This window comes from Aulonocara sp. 'chitande type north' Nkhata Bay, linkage group LG22 (assembly GCF_057382095.1).
Source record: "Aulonocara sp. 'chitande type north' Nkhata Bay isolate Kocher_YH1m ecotype deep benthic linkage group LG22, A_spYH_male_GT1.1, whole genome shotgun sequence".
NCBI lineage: Eukaryota > Metazoa > Chordata > Actinopteri > Cichliformes > Cichlidae > Aulonocara > Aulonocara sp. 'chitande type north' Nkhata Bay.
Window position 1 is genome coordinate 25154665 of NC_141364.1, and position 27857 is coordinate 25182521.

Sequence of the window (27857 nt, forward strand, 5' to 3'; positions counted from 1 at the left end):
GCCCGGCCTCGTTTGGGTCTGGAGCTAAGGGGCCGTTTTCTAGACCGCTGGCTAGGCTACTGGCCGGCCACCATCGCCTGAGTGGCCGCCGTTGCCTTCCGCGCGGCCGGCCCCCGGACCGCCATCGCCTGAGTGGCCGCCGTTGCCTTCCGCACGGCCGGCCCCCGGACCCTCTTCGCCTGAGTGGCCGCCGTTGCCTTCCGCGCGGCCGGCCCCCGGACCGCCATCGCCTGAGTGGCCGCCGTTGCCTTCCGCACGGCCGGCCCCCTGGACTGTTTGGGTTCCTGTGCTGTCGGCCCCCTGGCCGGCCCCCTGAACTCTTCTGTTTTGGACTCCTGTGCTGTCGGCCCCCTGGCCGGCCCCCTGGTCTTTTCTGTTTTGGACTCGGTTTTCCTGTGCTTTGGTGTGCTTTTCTTTTGGTTTTGGACTTGTGTTTTGTTTTTCTTTTTGTCTTCTGGCCTTCTGGTGCTCCTGTTTTGTTTTGCCTCGAGCCCTCCGTCCTGGACCCCCTCCGCCCGCCCTGGTCGGGTTGTTTTCTGTTTTTTTTGTTTTGTTTTTGGGCTGTCGGGAGCCAGCCCTTGAAGGGGGGGTTCTGTCATGATCCTGGGTCCTTTTGACCCAGCATTTTGTGTTTTCTCTTCGATTTTGGTTCTGTTCTTCCTTTGTTTAGTGTTTACTCTGTTCTGCCCGTGTGTTCCTGTTTTATTGTGAAGGTCTGCATCTTATGTGAGTGTTTTCAGTTTGCCTCCCTAGTCTCGTTATGTTAATCACTCCCAGCTGTGTTTCCCACCTGTGTGTAATCTCCCTGTGTTCTCTGAGTGTATTTAAGTTGTATTTTCTGTCTTAGTAATTGCTGGTTCGTCTGTGTTGTTTCCCCTTGGTCTCTCTGCGTCTTCCCATATGTATTTCTTCGGACCTCCCTGCATCCTCGTTCTGGTTTGTCTTATTAGTTTACCCAGTTTAGGTTTCCAGTTTCATGTTTTGTCGCCACCGCTGTTTGTACTTACCCACCCCTGTTAATAAACACTCACCTGCACCAGAGCTGCTGCCTTTTGGGTCCTTCCTACATTCCACACGGCTTGCCCCGGCAATCCGTGACAGTACGAACCAGCCACCATGGACCCAGCAGCAGTAAATCCGTCCGAGGAGCTCCAGGACGGCGTTACATATAACGTGGAGATTCTCCTCGGGCTGTGGCTTGAAAACCCTCCAGAGGAGCTTCGCCGCACCGTTGAAAGCCGGCTACAACGGCTCTTTTCCGGCCTGCCATGGCTTCTAAAATCGCTTCCTCCGACCATGCAGGCTTTTCTCCAGCACACACCTCACCTTCTCTCAGCCACTCCTGCCTCGCTGCCCGACTCGCCGGATGTGATCTTGCCCGGCCCGTCGGAGCCGTCTGCGGGGAGGAAACGCCGATCGCGCCGCCGACGCGCCACCCCACAGCCGGACGTTCGGACTTCTAATTTACCGGCTGTGGTGAGTGAGGACTCTGTGTCTTTTCCAGACAACGTGACTGTTCATTCAGGGGCTGTGTTTTGTGTGGCGGATGTCAACGCGAGCTGCGTATCGCCTGTGCAGCTACTCCCAGCTCAGTTAGCTCCCCCGCAGCTACCCTCAGTTCAGTTAGCTCCCTCGCAGCCACCCTCAGCTCAGTTAGCTCCCTCGCAGCCACCCTCAGCTCAGTTAGCTCCCTCGCAGCCACCCTCAGCTCAGTTAGCTCCCTCGCAGCCACCCTCAGCTCAGTTAGCTCCCTCGCAGCCACCCTCAGCTCAGTTTCCAGTGTCCCCCTCAGCTCAGTTTCCCGTGTCCCCCTCAGCTCAGTTTCCCGTGTCCCCCTCAGCTCAGTTTCCCGTGTCCCCCTCAGCTCAGTTTCCCGTGTCCCCCTCAGCTCAGTTTCCCGTGTCCCCCTCAGCTCAGTCTCCCGTGTCCCTTTCAGTTCAGTCTCCCGTGTCCCTTTCAGTTCAGGCCCCAGTAGCTCCAGTGCTGCCTGTAGCGCAGGCCCCAGTAGCTCCAGTGCCGCCTGTAGCGCAGGCCCCAGTAGCTCCAGTGCCGCAGGCCCCAGTAGCTCCAGTGCCGCAGGCCCCAGTAGCTCCAGTGCCGCAGGCCCCAGTAGCTCCAGTGCCGCAGGCCCCAGTAGCTCCAGTGCCGCAGGCCCCAGTAGCTCCAGTGCCGCCTGTAGCGCAGGCCCCAGTAGCTCCAGTGCCGCCTGTAGCGCAGGCCCCAGTAGCTCCGGCTCCAGTATCCCCGGTTTCACTCATTCACTCCATGCAGGGAGAAAGTCTAATATCACCTCAAGGGGCTTTTCGCGGTTCAGCCGCCATTGGCACAGTTTGCCGCTCCAGGGCTTCCCCAGAGGCTAGGTCTCAGTCCCCAGCTGATTCTGGACCCCTGAAGTCTATGCAGCCACCTGAGAACTGCACCATGTCAGCGTTGCCTGGGCAGAGCCAGTGCTCAGTGTATTGCCAGTTGCCTTCGTGTTTGCCAGAAGACTCCATGACTGCTGGCTTAGTGTTGACTTCTGCTGGAGGGTCCGAGGGACCGCTCCGGCCTTTGTCTCTAGTCTCCGCTGGAGGGTCCGAGGGACCGCTCCGGCCTTTGTCTCTAGTCTCCGCTGGAGGGTCCGAGGGACCGCTCCGGCCTTCGTCTCCTGTCTCCGCTGGAAGGTCCGAAGGACCGCTCCGGTTTTCGTCTCATGTCTCCGCTGGAGGGCCCGAGGAGCCCGTCCAGCCGCCTGCTGCAGCTTCATCATCCTCCTCGCCGGCTGCAGCTTCATCATCAGCCTCGTCTGGTCCAGCCTCAGAGCCTTCAGCCTCGTCTGGTCCAGCCTCAGAGCCTTCAGCCTCGTCTGGTCCAGCCTCATCCGAGTCTTCATCCTCGCCTGGTCCAGCTTCATCAGAGTCTTCATCCTCGCCTGGTCCAGCTTCTGCCTGTGCTTCGCCTGGCCCAGCTTCTGCCTGTGCTTCGCCTGGCCCAGCTTCTGCCTGTGCTTCGCTTGGTCCAGCTTCGTTCTCGCCTGGTCTAGCTTCAGCTTCAGCTCCAGCCTCGCCTGGTCCAGTTTCATCCTCGCCTGGTCTAGCTTCAGCTTCAGCTCCAGCCTCGCCTGGTCCAGTTTCATCCTCGCCTGGTCTAGCTTCAGCTTCAGCTCCAGCTTCGCCTGGTCCAATTTCATCCTCGCCTGGTTCAGCTTCAGCTTCGTCCTCGCCTGGTTCGGCTTCAGCTTCGTCCTCGCCTGGCCCGGCTTCAGCTTCGTCCTCGCCTGGCCCGGCTTCATCATCTCCGCCTGCTGTGGCCTCAGCCTCGCCTGGCCCGGCCTCGTTTGGGTCTGGAGCTAAGGGGCCGTTTTCTAGACCGCTGGCTAGGCTACTGGCCGGCCACCATCGCCTGAGTGGCCGCCGTTGCCTTCCGCGCGGCCGGCCCCCGGACCGCCATCGCCTGAGTGGCCGCCGTTGCCTTCCGCACGGCCGGCCCCCGGACCCTCTTCGCCTGAGTGGCCGCCGTTGCCTTCCGCGCGGCCGGCCCCCGGACCGCCATCGCCTGAGTGGCCGCCGTTGCCTTCCGCACGGCCGGCCCCCTGGACTGTTTGGGTTCCTGTGCTGTCGGCCCCCTGAACTCTTCTGTTTTGGACTCCTGTGCTGTCGGCCCCCTGGCCGGCCCCCTGGTCTTTTCTGTTTTGGACTCGGTTTTCCTGTGCTTTGGTGTGCTTTTCTTTTGGTTTTGGACTTGTGTTTTGTTTTTCTTTTTGTCTTCTGGCCTTCTGGTGCTCCTGTTTTGTTTTGCCTCGAGCCCTCCGTCCTGGACCCCCTCCGCCCGCCCTGGTCGGGTTGTTTTCTGTTTTTTTTGTTTTGTTTTTGGGCTGTCGGGAGCCAGCCCTTGAGGGGGGGGGGTTCTGTCATGATCCTGGGTCCTTTTGACCCAGCATTTTGTGTTTTCTCTTCGATTTTGGTTCTGTTCTTCCTTTGTTTAGTGTTTACTCTGTTCTGCCCGTGTGTTCCTGTTTTATTGTGAAGGTCTGCGTCTTATGTGAGTGTTTTCAGTTTGCCTCCCTAGTCTCGTTATGTTAATCACTCCCAGCTGTGTTTCCCACCTGTGTGTAATCTCCCTGTGTTCTCTGAGTGTATTTAAGTTGTATTTTCTGTCTTAGTAATTGCTGGTTCGTCTGTGTTGTTTCCCCTTGGTCTCCCTGCGTCTTCCCATATGTATTTCTACGGACCTCCCTGCATCCTCGTTCTGGTTTGTCTTATTAGTTTACCCAGTTTAGGTTTCCAGTTTCATGTTTTGTCGCCACCGCTGTTTGTACTTACCCACCCCTGTTAATAAACACTCACCTGCACCAGAGCTGCTGCCTTTTGGGTCCTTCCTACATTCCACACGGCTTGCCCCGGCAATCCGTGACAGAAACTAATAAATATATGTACAATATATAATAGTATATGCAAAAAAAAAAGTCTCTTTCAGTCTCTTGAGAAAGAAGAGGCGCTGCTGCGCCTTCTTCACTGTTTTGTTTGTGTGTACTGACCACGTAAGATCCTCAGCCAGATGTACCCCAAGGAACCGGAAGCTGCTCACTCTCTCCACAGCAGCGCCGTTGATGGTGATGGGGGTGTGTACTTCTCTGCACCTCCGGAAGTCCACTATCAACTCCTTTGTCTTTGCGACGCTGAGGGTGAGATGGTTGTCTTGACACCAGTGGGTCAGGGCGCTGACCTCCTCCCTGTAAGCTGTCTCATCACTGTTGGTGATAAGACCCACCACTGTAGTGTCGTCCGCAAACTTCACAATGATGTTGGAGTTGTCAGTGGCTGTGCAGTCGTAGGTGTAGAGTGAGTACAGGAGAGGGCTCAGTACACACCCCTGTGGAGCACCAGTGTTCAGTGTGATGGGGGATCAGGTGATGCTGCCCAGTCTGACCACTTGGCGTCTGTCAGACAGGAAGCTAAGTATCCAGCTGCAGAGGGAGCTGCTCAGTCCTAGATCCTGCAGTTTCCTGTCCAGCTTCGAGGGAACGATGGTATTGAATGCTGAGCTGTGATCTACAAACAGCATTCTCACATACGTGTCTCTCTTCTCCAGGTGTGACAGGGCATGACTTGAGGACGCGGCCGGGAATCCCGTCCAGACCAGTAGCTTTGCATGCGTTCACCTTCCTGAAGCACTTCCGCACATCCTCCTCAGACACAGTGTGCGCACTGACGTCATCCGCGGTGCGCACACTGTCCGGTCTCATGGTGTTCGCTGTGTCGACTCTAGCGTAGAATACGTTTAGATCCTCACACAGAGAGGCCGTGGTCTGCGGTGTGCATACCACATTATCTGTTGAATATGGTGGAAGAAATGTCATGGCATGTATCAGGATGGATTGTGAAGTGTCAGAGCTATACTCTCTGCTCAGATTCAGTCAAATACTGCAAAACTGATTGGACAGCGCTTCGCAGTGCAAATGGATAATGACCCAAAACATACTGCAAAAGCAGTCCAAGACTTTCTTAAAACTTCAATTGTCAAGTGAGTCACCTCAGAGCAGCTTTTCAGTTACTTAAGACAGAACTGAAAGTAGGAAGACCCACAAATGAGCACATTCAGTGATGTCTGTGGGTTCTAGATTTCAGGCAGTCATTGACTACAAAGGAATTCCATCCAAGTTTTAAATGCAATCCTTGTATTTACATTTCTGTTAGATTGTCCATTCCTTTTAGCCTCTGAAAACAGGGTGCTGTCTTTACAAAATGCCTGTAATTCCCAAACAGTCAATGCAGATTTTAAGTAAGACCCACTGAATCAAAGCTGAAGGTCTCCACTTCAATCATACCTTGTTAGCCATTGTCGTGCAGAGAGGTAAAATTACAAAAGTTGTTCCATTGTTCAAAAACAAAAGGATCTAATTGTATTGAGTCTCCTTAGCTGTGGATTCCAAATCCAAGAAAGGAAAGTTGGCAGAAGAAATTCTATGACTCTGTTGTGGCTTCTGCTATCTTTTATGGCGTGGTCTGCTGGGGCGGCAGCATCTCTGCTGGGGACAGGAAGAGACTGAACAGGGTGATCCGAAGGGCCAGCTCTGTTCTAGGATGCCCTCTGGACCCAGTGGAGGTGATGAGTGACAGGAGAACGGCGGCTAAGCTGTCATCCCTGATGGACAACATCTCCCACCCCATGCAGCAGACTGTGACAGCACTGAGCAGCTCCTTCAGTGGGAGACTGCGGCACCCACGGTGTGGGACGGAGAGATTTCGCAGGTCTTTCCTCCCCACTGCTGTCAGACTCCATAATAAAGACTTTAACTGATCAAGCACACACATCCATACATATGCAATAATACTAAGTGCAATAATCCTTTCTGTCATCGTTGTATTTTTACTCAGTTGTATATAGTATTTGTTTTTGTATTCTATTTTTATCTTATTGTATATTTATTTTATTTTATTCTACTGTATATAGTATTTTATTTTATTCTATTCTGTACAGTTGTGTACTGTATTTATTCTTATTGTATTCTAATTTTTGCCTCATAACTCTTGCACTGTCCACTTCCTGCTGTGACAAAACAAATTTCCCACGTGTGGGACTAATAAAGGTTATCTTATCTTATCTTATCTATCTTATCTTAGACTCTCTATATATTTATAGTTTTTTCCAAGTAGACTTCTTTTAAACAGAAGCAAGAATCGGGACTAAAACTTCTCTGTTTCAGAATAGACCTGTACATGCTGATAGATTTTCCCTTCACTTCATACTTATTCCATTTTATAAAAATATACAAAAATAAGCACATTGTTATTTTCTGTAATTTCTTAATGCACCAAAAACGTGGTATTATTCGAATGAAAATGCAAAGTTTTAGTACCAAAATTCATAAATCACCCACTGCAGACTAATAATGTGGTAAAAGACTGTAATTATTTACACCTATTAGTAAAATTACACTTAATAAGCCTTGTCACCAGCTCCCCTGGTAAAAAAAATGCCCAGGTTGACTTTACAACAGGACACAGCGGTTACATCCGGTCTATAGGTGCAACATGTAGTCAGACGCAGGAAGAGTGTTACTGCTCAATTTTGTGTTTTAATGTAAAGAAGCTGCAGTGGGTATAGTAATCAGTTATTGCTTTCATCTTGGTCTGGTCAAATGATCATTGCACATTTACCACAGTAAGCAAAACTCTTCAAAATACTGTAGAAAACACAATAAAATAGAAAATATAGACAAAAAAATTGTTATTTCTTCTGTCAATGTTTGAGCTGCTGAATATGTAAAGTTTTCCAAACGCAGCAGGAAGCCGAAAATGAGATTTTAAAAACCCAAACTCTTAGAAGTTAACTTAACAGATAATGCATTGTTGATGTCGACGCTGTAGTCATAAAACTGTTTCGGCGTCTCTGTATTTTATCATTTAATGTATATTTTGACAGTATACACATAAAAGTACGCCTCCAGATCTCATTTTCACTGCAGCAAAGTTGGTAATGGCGGGGGAGCCTTGCAGCATTTATGTCTTGGCTTGTAAGTACTAATAGACTGCTGAGAAAATGCTCCACTCTTATCTTTTATACATATATGGAAGAATGCAGACTATAGTGAGGGGGTTGATCGTCTCTGTAATAAGAGCTTTAATTGGTGAAAAACAAATTACTTGCTTTTATTCTTTTCTTTTTTATCAATATAAAACTTTTCTTCCCTCACATTTCTCTTTTTCTCCTCTTTCACTGGAAATACTGCTACAAGCAGTTCCTGCCAGCAGAGCACACATAACAATGTATTTCAGTGACTACTGGAGCTAATTCAAATAAGTGAGCGTATACTGTATGTGTGTGCAAGTGTGTGGCTGTGTTTCACCCAAGAATTGGCAAGGTTAGAGCCTTTCTTGATTGATGAAATCAACAGCTAACATGGGTCATTAGTCACTCTTGTTCTTCATCAGGTTTCCCACAGTGATTAATCAAACTTTGTCAAGTTGCCCTGACCTGCAAGTGTTCTTTCACACCGGCCAGTTAGCCCTCCATACTCAAGCCTACTTAAAAAAAGATTAAAATCACTGCCTCTGTGTTTGTGTTCCAAGTCAGTGTGAAGTATTAACTTAAGGCTGCTCTACTTTATCACCAGCTGACAATGCAGATCAAAAAAATATATCGATTTCACTTCCAGGCAGATAAATCATACGTGCTGCCGTCTTATGAGCTCTCTCATCAGATTACAAAGTGATTCTGCTCAAATGCACTGTGTAATAGTTTGTTCTCACCTGAGGTCAAGCAGAGCGCTGTGATGGGGATTTACTGGTGGCTTTTTTGGTCGTGGTTCATAAGCTGCTTGTTGCTCTGACTTACTGATAATTCTTTTTTCTTTTCATTTTTTTGCATTTGCATCGCCGCTTCTTTGAATTTCAAGTTCTCGGTTTTCACTTACTGTATCATTGCTCCTCTGAGTCCTCTGATAGCATGCTAGCTCTGCCAAACTAAATTCTGGCTCACACATTTAACATCAGCATTCAAAAGCCTACTTAACGTCAACATCAGTTTTACTGCTGTTCTCTTCCTGCGCCACCCCAGCGTGTCCCTCGGGCCTTTTAATATCAGGGAGAATTTTTTCAGAGAAAAAGAATGGAGGCGGTTCCCAGAGGCCTCGAGATTCTCTTTGAGCGCGAAGATGCGAGACGACAATTAGCTTTGCCACTTTTATCACCGCTCCAAATCTGACACAACCGTACACTCCACCATCTTTCCTGAGACGTCAGCTTCCTCCAGTTACCTAGGTGTCCGGCAGCCACGTTCACCTTTGTTGCTTCTCTAATAAAAGGTTCTTATTATGTACCTGTCAGTTTACCAGAGAGGATGTGAACTGTTTGCCTGATTTTTTTTTCTTTTTCACTCTTTTTTAAATTTAAGACACTGTGGTTTTTCCAAAATTCCTGTTATTACAGCTGTAGGCTGTGTTTAAACAGACATATCAACACCGCTGTTACAGTGATAACTGTGCATATACTATGAATGCTAATAATTTCTCCTCCACTAATTTGAGAAGTGAGTTTAAATGTAACGCTAAGGGGTCGACGGGTCGTCTCACCATGACCCTAACCTGATACATTAGGTACTGACACCAAATAGCACCATATGTATCAGACACAGCTGACTTTGATTTAAAAAAGGCAATATTTTTGATGCTCCAACAACAGGAACAGACTAAGCATGCAATCTGTTTGTTTTCTCTCTCTCTTTCACTCTTCTTTACCTTTACTTTGTTTGTTTATTGCAAGGTCTGAAGGGGCATCCCTTTTGGATCAGTCCACTCAGTTTCCTGCTATCCCTTGTTTTACTGTGTCAAGCTGGGATATTCGAGGAGACATCAAAGCGAGAGGTTTACTCTCACAAATCCCTCAAGCAGGCTGGCCTGGGTCTTGGCTAATATCATGCAAAATCCATGCTCTGGTGTCCCAGAAGACATTGGACCAAGGATGAAGGGGTTGACTGATAAGAGGAAGTATATATTTGCTCTGTCAGATGAATTTGTCAGCAGGTGGTCTGACGGGTTAGGGGGTTGCTGGCATACTTACTCCATATAGCGCACCCTGGGACAACTCGCTGTAATTACCAGTAAACATCAGAGAGCTCATCATCTTTGACGATGCCTTCTTTAGACCCGACTCTAATCTGACATTTATGAGCTTATAGCAATAAAATAAATACTATAACCTCTTTAAATTCACTTACTTTCAAGTTTTCTTGATCTCTTCTAAATGTATTCTGCATATCACTGTTTTCAATCATTACCATGCTAAAGTTGCAAACTTCTCTGGATTTAAAAAAAAAAAGCCAATTACAATAACTCCCTCATCCCCTCTTTATTCCAAATAATTGGTGGTTTAATGAATAAAGGAAGTAGAGACCAAACAGACTGATAATGTGCTTGTGGATCTCAGAATGAGAGAAAACTTTTCATCTTAAATAATGAATGCATACAAAGAAAATCCCAGCTCTGTGATAACAGTCAACAATGAATCTCCAATTACCAGCATCTTTGGATCATAACAATAGGACGATAACTAAAAGGGAACTGTCAGTGCTTTGGCGTGATGGAATAATAATACCCAAGGCTCATCGGGAGGATATGCACAAATCTGGAAGCACACTTCCAGTATTGTCTTCCGTTCTCTCTTTCTCGCTTGCTTTTCTCTCTTTTGCCTTATCAGTCAACTGGAAACAAACAGGCTTGCCATGTGTGACTGTCAAATCAATTCATTAGCACATTTGTGTAATTACTGAGGTAATTAATGTTGAATCAATGGCTAAGAGAGCTATTGATAGGGAAGCTTAATGAGATGCTGTTTTGATTACTTCACACTGGACATGAGGAAATGCTTGTAGTTTCTAGTGCAGCATTCAAATGAAATGAAATTATCTATAAAAAAAAACTAAAAATTAGCTGGTCTCCTTATGTGGAGCCCAAATGCAGAGCTAAAAACTGGACAGAAACAGCTCTGTGTGAATAACAGAAGAAACATGGAGTGATAACGTAAAAAAGTGTCTAAAGCCTGAATATGAACAGTACTTGGAATATAGTGCAAGCAACTTCAGTTTAGTTCTATATTGCATATCTAAAGCAAATGCTATTAATGGAAACAGATGTCATTATTTAGTCCAACATTGTTCTACATGTAAAGTTCACCTCATTAGCAGATCTACACTCTCACTGTTATATTTCTGTTTCACTGCACTAACAGTAACCTGTTAGCTTTAGCAGAAATGCACATACACACTGACACAAGCACACATTTTACACCTATAGAATGCAGCAAATATTAGTGAGTTGGTTGGCGAATAACTAGTGGAGAGACAGATGGTTCCCTCTGGAGCTTGCTGATGATCAGCAGAGCTAAATTGTCACATTGTTGCTGTTGTAGCACTGTAATAATCTTTTTTTCTGGTGCAAATATTAATAAAGTTAATATAAGTTAATGAAGCAACGCGTTTTTACGATTCTGCATTATGCTATTAGGTCATGCATGAATCCTATTTTGTTTAGGACTACATCTTTGTTTCACATCCCATGATAACGATTGATTTGTCGTTGTAACTCTTCTCCTCAACGAACATTTTTTTAGCTGCTCCCTTATTTCCCAAGGGGTCACCAGAGTGGATGGATCCGCATATTTGACTTGGCACAATTGAATGCCCTTCATCAAACATTTATCCAGGCTTGGGACCAGCACTGGGAGTAGCTTTTGAGTTTCTCAGGCTGTGTTTGTGTCTTTGCGGTTTTAAAGAGACACATATAGGGGACAGATTCATCACGACGCCATGGAGTCACAAGTAATTTTTTTCCTTTTACTTCTCCAAAATGATTCCTTAATGTACGGTAACATTGGCCTATTTTTCTGCCCTGTCTCCCACCCCTCACAGTCTCTGAACCTGGTTCTGAAGGAGGTTTCTTCTTGCTAAAAGCCTCTTTCACCATGACAGCTGGGATAGGCTCAAGCCCATCTGCAACGCTGAATATCATAAGTGAAAAAAAATGGATGGGTGGAAGTATCTACAGTGGTAAACTATATTGTAAATAATTACGTTGTTATGAATTTCACCCACAGTTAAACTATTTTCTAACTTTTCATCTCAGACTTCTTTTGCTCTCAAGGCAGCAGATAAAAAATGTGAAGTAAATAAGTCATAATCAGGTTGAACCTCACAAACTGTCATTTGTAACGTGGCAAAACGGTTCAAAAAATGACTGGTATGAGAAAAGCAGCCTGGTCCTTAATGCCAATAAAACAAAGAATTTGATCATAGACTTCATGAGACTTACTTTGTCCAATTACCTGACATGGCCCTTCAAAACCTCAAGCCGTTTTTCCCAAACATAAAACAGGGCTTATACTCCTCTTCAAAATCACAATACACTTGAAGTAATGTCATCTGCTGAAATCATGGACTGCCACTTCCTGTGTTGTGACAAGTGAAATGACACAATTTCACAATTTTCATATCACTTTCATAGCAAAAGCAGCCCCAGTGTGATGGATGTTGTTGTTGTTGGTGTTAAACTGTGACTAAATTCTAAAGTCTGTTTCTTTCCTCTCAGCGTTGACCTGCCAGCAGGCGTTAAATCTTGCGGTGGCTTCAGAGATGTCCTTTACGCAACCTGCACAGGCTGAACAGTTAGTCCCTGGAGGCTGGCTCTTCTCCAGATCCTGCAAGTATCCCGGTGCAGTCCCAAGGCAGGCGACCTTGAGCAATGTCACTAAATGTTTGAGAATGAACGACAAGAAGCCCGTGGCAATCAGTAAAGAAAAAGAGCGCTTCAAGATCATTGGAGGACAAAACAAGAGGCACTTTTATCCAGTGACAATTCCAATAAAAATGCTTTCAAAGAAGAAAACACTGAGATGTTTTCTCAGGGTTGACATAAAGTAGAGTGAGAAAGGCAGTATTGGTACAGTACTGTGTAAAAGGCTTGAGTCATTTCTTTATATTTTGCTAGGAAAATGGAAAATAGATGTTGCAATTCATTGAAATGTACAAGTGAATACAGTAAATAAGGTAAAAACAGTTCTATCAAGCTTAAAAAGTAATTTTTTGTAGGAACACCTTTATTCTTCAGCACAGCCTGAACTCTCTTAGAGAAGCTTTCTTCTTCTGGATGTCAGCTGCCTTTTGTTCTGTTCTCTGTCAAGACAGTCCCACGCTGGTTCAGTAATGTTGAGGTCACCAGTGATGCTTGTGCTGTATTGGCAATATGTTTCTGATCGTTGTAATGCTTAAAAAATAAGCTTGTCATGGTCCCCGTGCCTGCTCGGCTGGCCCTGTGTGGCTACATGTTATGTTTTGTCTTTTCTCTCTCTCCTCTCTCTCTGCTCGCTGCCTGGGCGGAGCTCATTGTGAGCTCCCGGCCTCCACCACCTGTAGGCAATCACCTGTGGCTCCTCACCTTGTTTGCTCCCGCTACTTAAGGCAGTGACTGAGAGCACCTCGCCGCTGGACTATTGAGTAACGCTCGTCAGTGCTACTTTAGCCTCAGCCAGTTTTGAGCTCTGTCCGTGAAAGTTCCGTGCTAACTCTTGTTCTCTGTATGCAGATTTCTCGTGCTTGGTTTGGGGACTCTGGACGCTTTTCCCGACTCCTCTCTGCATCCCTGGGAACCCTGGCCCCCTTCTCCTTCACCTGTATATAGTGCACCTGGAGTGTGTAAATAAACCTGTTTTTCTGAGATTTCAGTCTGCGCCGAGTCCTCCCTGCTCCTCCGTGACAAAGCTGTTTTCAATCAGATGCTTTCCAGATGGTATTGCATGGTGGTTTATAATCTGATGGTAGTTCTCTGCATTCATAATTTCATCAGTTTTGACAAGATCCTCAGCAACATTGACTGAAATGGAGCCCAAACCATGACAGAGCCTCCACCGTGTTTTACAGATGGCTATTGAGACTCACTGTTGCTTTCCTGACCCCTCCATACACGATTTCAACAAAAAATTTAAAAATTATTACTGATTTACAGTCCACACAGTGTTGTGTATTTTGGCATACCTCAGCTTTTTCTCCCAATTTCCCCTCCTTAAGAATGACTGCTTGACAGCCACCCTGACAGAAACCCCTCTGATGAGGCTTCAGTGGACAGTAGATGGATCTCTAAGGTCCTGTGTCAGATCTTTGATGGATCCCCCCCATTCCCTAAGGACTCTCAGATATTGTTCATCTGCTGTAAATTGTTTTATAGGACTGCCACTTCTTTTGTCCTCCACTTGTCCAGCTTGCTCAGATTTTTTTAAGGACGCTGCACACCGACCTTGTTAGTACAAAATGTTGTATTTTATCTCTGTCAAACTTTGTTATCTGGCATTTTTCACAGATTCATGAACAAATGATTTGCTTTTGCATCAAACTCCTAATGCAATTGCTAAGTTGTCTCTTACATACAGATTCAAACATGCAGATTAACAAACATTCCTCTGGCTTCAACTAATTACAACCAGGACCTGACTTTATCTCATCTCTGTCAGTTTAAATGAATTTTATTTGTACACCATCAAATCACAACAGTAGCATCAGGATGCTTTATATTGTAAAGTTAAAGACAATAATAGTGTGAAATCCCCCACCACTCCGCCCCAAAGAGCACTTGGCGACTCAGGAAAGAAAAAACTCCCTTTTAACAGGAAGAAATTTCCAAACCAGGCTCAGGGAGGGCAGCCATCTGCTGCAAACAGTTGGAGTTGATCATAGAATGAGATGGGACAAGAGACCGACTGTGGAGAGAGCCAGAGATTAACAATAAATGATTAAATGCAAAGCAGTGTGTGAACTTGAATTCTTGATTGGTGTTGTGGACCAGTGTGTAATGGCATGGTCACGTTGAACATAAGAGTCTAAGATGATTATCAAGACCTTGTGGTTTTAAGAAAAACAACAATTCAACTAGTATTATGAACATAAAATTTAGCTGAATGTGAAAGAATGCCGCTGTTCCTGAAAGGGCATGCATTTAGTCGTGCTGTTGGTAATTAGTGTGGTGGTGGACAGGTTTGAAAAACTGCCTGTGAGTATGTGCCCACATGCTCAGTTGTAGATTTTCCTCAATCATTCAAATTAACCAATGCAGATGAATGGATGGCAAAGGAATGATGAAAATAATGAAAAGAATTTGTCAAGTCGTCAAGGCCAAACAGAAAAGAAACCACTAAGAAAAAAAGCTAAGCTGCAAAACATAAAATAACAACAATGACAAAGACTCCATGGCTGAAAGGTGATTTGAAGCGAGCCCCTGCCAAGCTCCCTTTAACCTCACAGGAAGGTTTAAAACTGTACAAAAGAAAAGTCAGCTTTACAAGTCTCAAGACACCTGTTTAAAACCATGACAAACAAGCCTAATCAAAGTGTCCACACAGCACAGCGCCTGATAGCCAAATTGGAAGGAGCGCATGGCTGTACAGCCCCACTAACTAGCAGATGCTGTTCAGCTGTGGCATTCATGGCCACAACATCACAACTTCACCAGTGTTTTGTTGCTGTTGTCTCTTCTCTTTCCTCTTTGTGCGCCATTGTACTTGTGTTTTTTTTTAACTAATACACAACTTTGCAAAAAACACAGGACTCACCTTTGTGTTGACTCAGTAACATAATTAGATGAGTCCATTGTTAATTCTTGATGCGGATTGCACATCTTGTGTACTCCGATCCGCTTTTGCAGTTGAGAGAATGTATATGGAAAAAATATGAATGAGGCATCCATAAAATATGTACTTATTCATGGAGACTAGGGGATATTTAAGACATTTCTAATTAAATTCAGCAGATCCGAGGTGTTTTGCGAGAAATCCCCGTAGCCTGGGCCCATTTCAGTGATTGTAATGGAAGAAAAGCAGAAGAGAGTGATTATAAAGTAGCAAAATAAATTGCTTTGCATGGTTGCCTCTAGTGGTGTATCAGACCCTTTATGACCCTTTGCAGTATCTTGTTGGCCTTAGTGGTTTCTCTACAATAACTTGTGGAGAGTATTAATTTAATTTTTGTCCTCGGATCGCGTGTCATCACTATGATTCTCCACTCCATTGCTAAAGAAAATCATTTTGTCATCATATACACTGCTATAGACTGATAAAAATAACACTTGACAGCACATCAGATCTCAAACTACTGCGTTTCTTTTGATGGAAATGCAAATTATCAACCTAAAGACAGATCAACTCAAAGACACCCTAAAAATCAAAGTGAAAAAATGATGGGGCAGCTAGTCCATTTTTCAGAAATTTCATTGTAGCAACTCAAAATGAACTTAGTCTGTATGGCTCCCACATGCCTGTACACATGCTTACCTGTCAATATCAGGGCATGTTCCTAATGAGATGGGGGATCCTTGGGGATCACTGAGCTCTTGGACAGTCTGAGGTGCAACCTGGCAGTGTCAGATGAAGCGAAGCATAATGTCCCAGAGGTGTTCTATTGGATTTAGGTCAGGCAAACGTGGGGGACAGACAGTGGTATCGATTATTTCATCCTCCGGGAACTGCCTGTGTACTCATATGTGGTCAGGCATTATTGTGCACCAGGAGGAACCCAGGACCCACTGCACCATCTTAGGCTCTGACAGTGCAGCATTTCATCCCAACACCTAGTGGGCAGTGCTAATCCTGTTCCTCCTTGATAAAGGCACAGATGCTGATCCTGCTGATGGGTTAAGGGCCTTCTACGGCGGTGTCCAGTTCTCCTAAAGGCACTGGTTGTCTCTGGTAATGTCCTCTATGCTCTTGAGACTGTGACTTTTGAGTTCTTGACTTTATTTTAATAACCACGTTGTAAAATATTGTTTTCCCTCCTCCAAGTACTCATGTTCGTCTATGCATTTTTTATGACACACTACATGTTTTTTTAAGCGTGTACACAGCACGCTCATACATAAATCTGTAAAGCAAAGTGAAGACACACGGTGGGGTTTCCTCTCTGTCCAATACTTCAATGGTGAAGCTGAGCAGAGGGGAAATCTTTTTCTTTTGGTTCCATGAGTAAGTTTATACATGTCCTTGTTTTCTTATTCTGCTTGAGTAAAAAGAAAAGAAAAAAAGGGAACTTTGTATTTCTATTCTGTTTTAGACGTGCCGGTATATTTAGCTTTCAGCTTGATTTCCCCAACAAATGTTCAAAATGAACCAAAATTGCTTTCCTATTCTCTTTCTCTGTTGGTGCTTTGATTCATGCTGCATCTGATTTTACAATTTTTATATAGTAACTTACTAAGAGACAGTTTAATGCAGGGATGTTAAACTCATTTTACATAATGGGACGCATACTTTGACCCTAAGTGGGCCGGACCAGTAAAAGTCCTCTTTAAAAAAGTTTAACCTACACATTTACTCCCTGAGAATGATAGTGAAGTTTGATTGGCCATGGCGGAGTTCTTTATCAATCAGAAGGATCTGCAAACCTTATTCAAATACAATTAAAAGACCAAAATTTAAGCCTTCCTTCTTATATTCCAAAGCAGTCTACTGGGCCAGATTGGAGTCTTTGCATGGCCAATTCTGGCCCCCGGGTCTTATGTTTGAAACCTCTGATTTAATGTGTTTACAGTATTCTCGCGTGACTGAAGCCACATCAACAGAGCTAAGCACTTGATTTCCCCGCTGCCTTTAAACTGTGATTACACGTCTCTCTCTTTGCTCTTCTGGCGCTGGTGTCTAAATGTAGATGACAGATTGAGTCCAGTATGAAAAACTACAGAGAGACTCTGATCTTTTGTGGTTACATGACATTCGAGCAAAGAGATATTTAAAAGTTAAAAAAAAGTAAACCTGAAATTCTGTAGTTTTGTGTTATTTTCTGTCTCCCCCCCCCCCCATCTTAAACTGAGAGGCTTTATGGAGACGTGCCGCGGCGTTCTAGTGACGGTTGTGAGTAAGAAGAGTAGGTATTGTATGTCGAAAGACACGTCAGAGAGTGGTGGAGAAAATGCAATCAACTACACACTCTGTGCTGGAAAAGCTCCGAGCCATCTGCCTTTGTGGGAAGCCGGTTGAATAAACACAACAACACCAAACCCAAAGGCTGCTGGAAAGGCTGCTTTGTTCAGCTCCTCAGGTATTTCTAAAAATCAAACGATCAGTCATTCCACTTCAATCACCGTCTGCCACCGGTCAGCCCCGAAGTGAATGAGGCAGCAGCACACCTACTCAAATCCCACACAAGTATGAGTGAAGACCTTTCCACACTACTTGAGCACTAACAGAAATTTTCCCACAGCGCAAACTTAGCGTTTCCCTTATTTCTTTTGTTTATCTGCACACGGATCAGCGCTTCTTCCCTGCTCTCTGTAAATCTTTTCACCACAATCACTTGGCTGTGTTAGTACTGCAGGATATGTGGTTTTCCTTCAGAAGAGGGGATTGGCTGAGAGTGGAAGCCAGCCCCTTGGGATTTTTGAAGACAGGCAGGTAAGACCTAGATCATTCTTCCTGTCTGTATAGGGCTAACTGATGCACTCGGAGTCAAAGCAAATGTGTTACAGTTCAGGTTCTAGTGGCCACTTGTCCTTTTGGATCCTTTATATTCATAAAGAGATGCATTTGGAGAATGAGAAATGAGGTAGCAGATCCATTAAATCGAGAGGAATGACCTTGCTACTAATAAAAGTCAGTTTAACTTCCGTACCATTAATGCAATAATGCATACAGTGTGTTACTGTCCTCGTGAAATTATTGCAAGCACTTTTGGACTTTGCTTCACAGTGCCTTGAGAAATCTGATGATATTTTGCTTTCCCAGATTTCTCTTGTGATCATCGTGATCATGATCGCGAGGCGTCGACACCTTTCTGTGATATAAATATATTGTAATTAAAGCTAGTGGCCAGCCACTGCATCATAACATGCTAAGAGTGACACGCAGGCCTGAGGGATGGAGTTTTTGGCTGTGTCAGCATCTGTCTATAAAAACTAAAGCACATTTACAATCAGCCGGCTGGTTGAAAGTTATTATCCAAGGGGATGATAACCTGGTCGCTGACTTTACAAGAGCTTATATGATGTCTCAAATTATCTGTGAAAGTAGGAGAGCAAGTTGTGAAGTTTCACTTGCACATCACGTATTATTGCAACCTTAGATGCACTCCACCCTCAAGTCTTCCTTTGTTTTCTTTGTATTATTGTAAAGTCTTTACCTTACAGTATAAAGCACCTTGAGGCAGCTGTTGCTGTGATTTGGCGCTGTATAAATAAAACTGAACTGAATTGAATATGTGCATTTCTGATCATCCACACACCCCCAAATCTTCCTTTTTATGGAGACTGAAATACAACCCCAGATCCAAAAGAACTGTCCATAGAATGTAAATAACAAAGGAATACAAGAATATGCAAATCTCATAAATGCATATTTTATCCACAGCAGAACACAGTAAACAAATCAAAATGTCTAAGCTGAGAAAATGTAGAATTTTAAGAAAAAATATTATCTTATTTTGAATTTGCTATATAGGACAGAGCCATGTACAACTGCATCGAATCTTTTTTTCTTTTTCTTTTTTTTTTAAATGTCTGGGAACTGAGGAGAGCGGCTGCTGGACTTCTGGGAGAGGAATGTTGTGCTATTCTTATGTTAGGATTCCAGCTCATCAGCAGAGTTGAGGGATGTCTCCTGAAGTCCACTGTCATCTCTACAGTTTTAAGAGTGTTCAGCTCCAGATTGTGCATGCAAGAACTTCCCTGAAAAAGTATCATCTCCATGGGAGGACACTGCTCAAAAGCTTGTATATACTTTTCACTGTTAATGGGGCTTTTCAGATGTGGAGGCAGTCACTGCCATAATCACGGGTCCACCCCATACTCTCAGAGATGCAGGCTTTTGAAGTGAGTGCTCATGGTCTGTGTTTAGTGTGGAGAACATGTAGAACCACCTTATGTTTTCTTAAAACTATAAAAAAAATTTCAGTTGAAACATTCGATATATTTTCTGTTCTGTGAATAAGTTAAGAAGCAAATGCAGTGCAGCTCACTACATTTTTAAATTTAATTTTTACACAGGGCCATTTTTTTTAAATTGGGTTTGTATACCTTTCTGTTTGGAAATAAAAGATAAAATATTGCCTTCGGCATGCAATATAAGCCCTATGGAGTCTTCATGGGCCATAATACAGTATGTCTATACACATAATATAGTCATACTGTACTATGTGTATTATAGATACACATAATATGTGTAACTATAATGCTATTAAAAGAAGAGTCACACAAAGTGTCACTGCTGTAAGTGATGCAAATATGATGAGATGAGATAGCCTTTATTTGTCAGTTGCAGGTCTTTTGCCCACAACCGAGATGACAGACCTTGCCGACCGTACATACAATACACAAACATCACATTGGGGAGACAGGTCAGGCTAGGTAGCGAGGAAAAAAACATCGAAATGTGTAACACAAAAGGATAATACAGGAATGCACAGATATCAACGCACCATAGCACAATAAACACAGACAAGCAACATGGGAAAGAGTTCCAGTGTGTACATCTGATCTGGGACCGCTGCAATCTTCGACTGCGCCTCCAACTGACCCGATGTCCACATCAGAGGGGAGGTAAGCGTTGGAGGTGGCGTTGGATCCGAGGTAGGGAGGGTGATGCGTCAGTGAGTGCTTATCAGTATCAGTATATGTATGTGTGTCCATAGTTCAGCTGAGACAGTGTCCTTCGCCCTGCCAGGCTAAGTAAACAGTCACCAGCCAACCCAGGTGGCCTATGCTTGGAATGGGAAGGAACAGACTCAACACAGTCGTTATCAGGGTGTTTTTGTTCGACTCCAGCCTTGAGCCCACAGCTGGCGCTGAAGGGGTAGCCGGATTATGATGGTAATTTTTCTTTTGCAGCAACTCATGAGAATTTCAAGCTGTTCTTTAACACTCCGACACTGGCCTCTCAATCTCCCGTTGGATAGCCGCGAGTTTCTCCATGATGTTATTAACCTTCAGTTCCGTGGTCTTGTCATTCTTTTGCTCAAAGAGCAGATTCTGAGACCTCACGACCGCAGTCAGCTGTTCCAAGATGTAATCCAACTTCCGCTCAGAGGTGTTGTTCTGAGTGGACTTTTCCTTGATGTAATCCAATGTACGCTCAGAGGTCTTATTCCGAGTATTCACTGCTGCCGTAGGCGCCTCCAAGCTCTTAACCATGCTGCACTCAGTGAGCCTTTTCTGAGAAGTCGCGCCTCGCTCGTCCCAACTGTGTTGCTAAACACGAGTCCAACATCATCATCAAGTTTGCGGATGACACAACCATCATAGGCCTCATCACAGGCAATGATGAGACAGCCTATAGAGAGGAGGTGATGGCACTGTACGAGTGGTGTCTGGAAAATAACCTGACTCTCAACATCAGCAAAACTAGAGAGATGATAGTGGACTACCGGAAACGACCAGTCAGAGAACACCAGCCCATCCATATCAACGGTGTCAAGGTCAAAAGGGTGAGCAGCTTCAAATTCCTTGGAGTCAACATCACAGAGGACTTCTCCTGGACCCTTCACACAGACACTGCTATCAGGAAAGCTCGCCAGCGGCTTTATTTCCTGAGGAGGCTGAGGAAGTTTGGCATGAACGCCAACATCACCTCAAATTTTTACAGGTGTGCAATTGAGAGCTTGCTGACGAGCTGCATCACAGTTTGGTACGGAAGCTGCTCGGCAAGCTGCCGTAAATCACTACAGAGGGTTGTGAAGGCAGCAGAGCACATCACTGGCACGAGGCTTCCTGCCATTCAGGACATTTATCTCCAGCGATGAATCCGTAAAGCACACAGCATCATCAAGGACCACAGCCACCCAGCACATCAGCTCTTCTCCTTGTTACCATCTGGCAGACGTTACAGGAGTCTGTCTGCTCGGACTCAAAAACAGTTTTTACCACCAAGCCATATGACACCTCAACCACAACACTTAAACACACACAACACAGCACTCAGAAGCTACCTGCAGCTTCACAAGTACTCTGTTTAATCTGCACTGGTCACTCCAGTTTATTGTCATTGATATTTATATTTAAAAAGTGCAATACTGTAATTTTCTGCTGCTCATTCCTGTGCAATATCCCATCTGCCCTCCCATCACATTTCTTTTCAAGATTTTCTTATTTAATCACTAGTGTACATATATTTATATTTATAGATACATATATATTTAGTCATCTTTTCTCTTTTACCACGTCTCTCTAATATTTTGCTCCTTAGTATTTTTCTATTTTTTTTATTACTTTATTTTATTTATTTTATTATATTTTATTATATTTTCTTCTACTGTACCATGCTGCTGAGTGACTGCTGCTCGTCAAACACATTTCATTGCAATGTTGACCCTGTGCTAACTTGCATATGACAAATAAAACTGAAAACTGAAACTGAAAACATCGTTTCAATCCCAGCGGGCAGCCTTGGGGGGGTTTGAACAGCCAGTTCCGCTTTCTTAATTCTCCGATGAGCCAGGGCCAAGCCAGCTCCGATCAGCAAGAACCCTGTTATCATGGTTCCGAATAGGTTGATATCTTCAGCATCCTCGATCGACAGTCCCGCCAGGCACACGATCCTCCATGTCTGCCACCACTCCATCGTGTATCCGGCAGGGAAAGTCCCTCCAGGGCACTCGAGCTCTCCCGAGCCCAGACTTCTCATTGAGAAAAGGGTGTCAATAGCATTCAGAGACCAGTTGATCAAATCCATAATTCTCTTTAGGTTTTAGAAACAGACTGTGAGAGAGTGTTCCAGGGACAGTAATACAAAAAACACAAGACTAGACAAGGGCATAAGAACTAAGCAGGGAAGATAAGGGAGAGGAGAGGAGAAAAAGTGCGTCCGCCTCCTCCGAGAGCCAAAAGGAAAGTGACATGACATTTTTGACAGTAACATCTTTTTACCGATAAGTGCTGCACAGATAAATTAAATGTTTCTCAGAGGAAAAACTTCCCAGTCATGTGGTGTTCTAAAAAGCAAACGCTCATGAGTACGTGACACATCCTGTCGCGTCAAACACTTCTGCTCTTAATCGGTGCGGTGATTCAGCAACAGGCACCCACACTTTAGAAGCTTAACCCTCTCAGGCTCAAATTAAACTTTTTGTTGCTAATGCACAACCAAGCCCTGCAGTGGTACTTCTGAGTAAAAAAAACTCATAAAATATGTATGTGGGGTAATCAGGTTGTTAGTGTTTAACTGTTGCAAATCGACAACGCCTGCCTCGAGAGGGTTAATAAAGCATTCCATTAAATGCTGAATGTCAGACGTCTCTGGCTCATAGAGCGACAAACAAGATGTCAATGCCTTAATGCCCCAACTCAGGCAATATAACATTATCAAAGGGGACCCACATACAGAGTCCACATCAAGAGGTTTGAGAGGTGGTTTCACAAGTTTATCAGCCAGATGATTACAGGATTCTTTTCCTTTTCATCCACTTTTTACTTCTCGTCTAGCTTTAGTCACTTACGTCATATTTAATTAGACTAGGACACCAAAGACTACTTTATTTTGGGTTTAAACACACTCCTTCACAACAACCCGTTAGATTTGTCTCGTAAGCTTCATCTTTTCTCCTTTGCCTTAAGATTGAGTTTCAGTTTAGTCACTCCATGTGAAATCGTTTAGCTTTTTCCTTTTCCTTCCAGCTTTTTTGTTCAGTTTTCCATCATTTTTGTGCCACACCTGTGTTGAGGTAGTCAGTCAGTCTCTTCAGTGTATGAGCTGGCAGGTTGTCTCGTCAGACTGAGACTCAAGACCCCAGACTCCTTGTGTGTTTTTGTACTTCCTTGTGATTGTGCATGACCTGTTGCCTGACTTTTGGACCTTTCCTTTTTCCTCATCACTTGCTTCACAAACAAACACCTGTGTATGAATATATCTACCTGGATAAAAGATTGGGATTTTTGGATTGATTATTCAATGAGCAAGCTAATCTGGAGGATAGCTGTAAGAGCAGTGAATGTATGAGCTGAAACTCTGTTTGGATCTAAAAGAGAAAGCCACTGTCCTCATTAGTGGAAGGACCACTCCCCTTCACAACTGAGGTACCAGGGAGTTAGAGTGCATGCCCTCACTAGATCTATTGATCAATTATCTCCCTATTGGTGAAGATGTTTCCTGATAGTTTATATTAATTCATCCTTGTTGAGATATTACTGATTAATAATATACAACTCGAGCTGACTTCTCTCCCTGACTTTCTCATCCAGACTTGTTTAAACATTTTTACTCGCTGCAAAAATATTGCGAACACGAGCCATCGCATTTTCAATTTTGTCTACATCTGCACCCAAAATCACAAGATGCATTGTAATACTCCTTCTGACTCAATTTCATGTAGTGTATTTCTTGTTTTCTCAGATCATGAAGTGTGCGCATGCTTGCAATGTTCTTTTAAAAAGAAAAAAGAAAGAAAATAAGCTTGGAGCCATAAATTCCAAGCTTATTTTGACATCAGGTTGCATCAGGCATACAAGTATACCAGCAAAGGCCCATTAAGATGTTTACTGGTATATTGGGGGGAGTCATTATTTCATCCATGGCTGAATTGATCATTTTTATGCTAGTGTCATTTTAATGGAGAGAGACAGAATATCAACACATTACATAAAAGTATTGAGGTTAGGCATGAGTGGAATAAATATTTGATCCCAAATCAAAACATGAAACTCAACGATAACAGTTTGAAGTTGGTCACCAAGTTTGAACACATGTCAGGAGGGATTTTTGTTCACTCCTTTATACACAAACTGTCAAGGCTCGGCTGTGTGGCAGGCAGGAGGAGGACCCGAAATGCAAAACTCACACACACGGGGATGAACCCAAAAAGCAGCTTTATTGCTGACAAAAGATAATAGGAGATACAAAACTAAACTGGGAAAAACTAACATAAAACTCACCAGGAAACACGGGGGAATCACACACAGCATGAGGGACGACGTCACGCTGAACAGAGGGAGACGCAGACAGAAATACACAGAGGGTTAACGAGGAAAGTGGGAACACACGGGGAACACAGGTGACACTGATAATCATAACGAGACAGGGCGGGGTGAACTGAACATGACATGTACGGGCGTGAGAGTCACAAAGTAAACAGGAAGTGCACAGAGGTTCAGACAGGAGGAGAGAGAGCACGGGGAAAACACAGACATAACGGGCTGGGGAAACATGAAACAACCACAAAGGGAGACGAGGGCTCATAAATACATAGAGGGCACACAGGGGGAAGAGAGAGCACGGGGAGAACTTAGACATAATGGGCAGGGGAAGCATGGGATAAAACATAAGGAGAGACGAGGGCTCACAGATACACAGAGGGGCACACAGGGGGTAAAAGCCATGAAGGGAAAACACTTAGGGAACAACACAACAGGGCAACTCAGAAAACATGGCCTAAGCAAGGAACAAAATACAAACATACAAGGAAACTAAGAACACTGTGCCAACATGGCCCAGGACCATGACAGTACCCCCCCCTCAAGGGCTGGCTCCAGACAGCCCAAAGACAGAAAAACAAAACCAAACAGAAAACAACCCAGGGCGGGCGGCGGGGGCCCAGGACGGAGGGCTCGGAACAGAAAACAAAAGAAGAGCACAGCAAACACCGGAGCCCAAGAAAATAACCCAAACACAGAGCAGTTCAGGGGGCCGACCATGCGGAAGGCAACGGCGGAGACGTGGAAACAATTCAGGAGGCCGGCCGTGCGCAAGGCAACGGCGGCGACGTGGAAACAGTTCAGGAGGCCGGCCGTGCGCAAGGCAACGGCGGCGGCGAAGGAGACAACGGAGCAGTTCAGGAGGCCGACCGCGCGGAAGGCGGCGGCGGCGGCGAAGGAGACGACGGAGCAGTCCAGGGGGCCGACCGCGCGGAAGGCGGCGGCGGCGCCGAAGGAGACGACGGAGCAGTCCAGGGGGCCGACCGCGCGGAAGGCGGCGGCGGCGCCGAAGGAGACGACGGAGCAGTTCAGGGGGCCGACCGCGCGGAAGGCGGCGGCGGCCCTCCAGTCCCGGGCGTGCTGGCCATGGCCTGGTGGGCACAGGACCAGACGAGGCAGGACCAGACGAGGCAGGACCAGACGAGGACGAAGACTCGGAGGCAGGACCAGACGAGGACGAAGACTCGGAGGCAGGACCAGACGGAGCTGCAGAGGCTGAGGCCGGACCAGGCGGAGCTGCAGAGGCTGAGGCCGGACCAGGCGGAGCTGCAGAGGCTGAGGCTGGGCCAGGCGGAGCAGAAGCAGAAGCCAAAGCTGGACCAGAAGCAGAGGCTGAGACTGGACCAGGCGTAGCAGAAGCAGAGGCAGAGGCTGGCCCAGGCGTAGCAGAAGCACAGGCAGAGGCTGGCCCAGGCGTAGCAGAAGCACAGGCAGAGGCTGGCCCAGGCGTAGCAGAAGCACAGGCGGATGCAGCCGGACCAGGCGATGACGAAGCGGTCGCAGATGGCGGCTGGACAGGCTTCTCGGGCCCTCCAGCTGATGCGGCGTGAGGCTGAACGGGCCCCTCGGACCCTCCAGCGGAGACAGGAGGCTGAACGGGCCCCTCGGACCCTCCAGCGGAGACAGGAGGCTGAACGGGCCCCTCGGACCCTCCAGCGGAGACAGGAGGCTGAACGGGCCCCTCGGACCCTCCAGCGGAGACAGGAGGCTGAACGGGCCCCTCGGACCCTCCAGCGGAGACAGGAGGCTGAACGGGCCCCCCGGACCCTCCAGCGGAGACAGGAGGCTGAACGGGCCCCTCGGACCCTCCAGCGGAGACAGGAGGCTGAACGGGCCCCTCGGACCCCCCAGCGGAGACAGGAGGCTGAACGGGCCCCTCGGACCCTCCAGCGGAGACAGGAGGCTGAACGGGCCCCTCGGACCCTCCAGCGGAGACGAGGAGTGGCTGGAGAGGTTCTCCTGAACCCACAGTGGAGACGGATGCAGAGCCAGCAGGTGCGGAGACTTCTGGCTGAGGGGACCCTAACTGTGGCTGCACAGGGCAAGCAGTCTTATGCTTAGCAGGCAAGGGCAAAGCAGAGTTTACACAGGCAGCGTCTGAGTTAGCCCTTTCGAGTTGTGGCACAGAAAAAACCACAGCCTGAGAAAGTGACGAAGCAACATTGGGAGTCACAGGTACAGGAGCTGGTGTAATGATTAAACTGTTCATAGCAGAGGAATGGATAATGGTCTCTGTGTCGCCTGGCTCAGGCAGAACACTAGGAGTGGATGTTACATTGGCTTGCTCAGCAACACAGGTCTCGTTCTCAGTAACTATTTGAGAAGCCGAGAGAGCAATGGCTGGTTGAGGACTTGGCTGGGGAACGTCAGAAATGTCTAAAGACAAAACAGGCTGGAACATGAAACAGTCACTAGAAGGAGCATCAGCAATGGAACACACAGTTTCAGGGGGTTTGTGCTCCTCAGCATGCACTGTTACATCCTGAGCTGATGATGGGGGTGTGTGGCTGAGCTCAGACTGAGAAACCTCAGAACGTACAGGCTGAGTAAAATGGTTCTGCGGTGCTGCAATGCTAGTAGCAGTATGTCGGTGAGTCTGATGTAGAATAACAGTCTTTGGTTCCGCTAACTCTACGGGTGAAACGTTCATACTGGCTAACTCAGAGGAAATGCTGCGAGCGTTACAAGAACCTGATTGCTCTGGAACACAAAGATCGCTAGGTAGGGCGGTCGGTGAATAATTTGGCACCAAGGTGTCACTCGGAATAACGTCTTTAGAGTCCAAACACACAGTGGCGGAGTTATCCAAGTCAGGCAACACAATGGCAGGCAAAACAGAGTTACTCACAGTGGTGGAACAGTCATGGGGTCCGGGACCAGACAACTTGGGCTGAGTGTGTGACTCACAGTCACTCTCTCCTACGGGTGCAGCCAGCTCAGCTGTACTGCGGTGCTGAACTACTACAGGGGACTACACTGAAGTCTGCACAGGGGGCTGCACTGAAGTCTGCACAGGGGGCTGCACTGATGGCTGTAGCAATGGTTGTGGTGAGAGTGGAGTAGGTGACTGCACAGGAGAATGAACTAGAGGTGACTGCACAGAACACCGAGCTAATGGTTCTGTTGCAAACGTAGCTGCTGATGATGGAGCAAACGGCTGTGCTACAGGGAGCTGAGACACAGGAAACTGAGCTAGTGGTGGTGGTGGTGAAAGAGGAGACTGGGCTGACCGGACGGGAGGAGAGTGGGATATGGGCGACAGAGTGGCACACTGAACTGAGGGCGACGGAGCTACAGGGGACTGGAGGACTGGAGACTGGACTGCAAACTGAACAGTAGGAGAGTTAACTGACTGGGCTGGCGAAGCTAATGGCTGAGCAGGGGTTGGTGAGGCTAATGGCTGAGCTGAGGGTAGATTGTAATCCACAGAGGAAAACACTGCTTTACTCTCGATGGG

General features: G+C 46.2%; 1 protein-coding gene across 1 annotated transcript; it reads left to right on the top strand.

The window, feature by feature from the left end:
• Positions 1-1116: 1116 nt before the first annotated feature.
• LOC147304271 (uncharacterized) lies at positions 1117-27739 on the top strand. The gene is made up of 8 exons (XM_086279503.1): positions 1117-1307; positions 1503-1899; positions 1999-2559; positions 2606-2663; positions 12062-12321; positions 20659-20922; positions 27332-27448; positions 27536-27739. The coding sequence occupies exons 1-8, from the start codon at positions 1117-1119 to the stop codon at positions 27737-27739; spliced, it is 2052 nt and encodes a 683-aa protein (XP_086135629.1).
• The last annotated feature ends 118 nt before the right edge of the window (positions 27740-27857 follow it).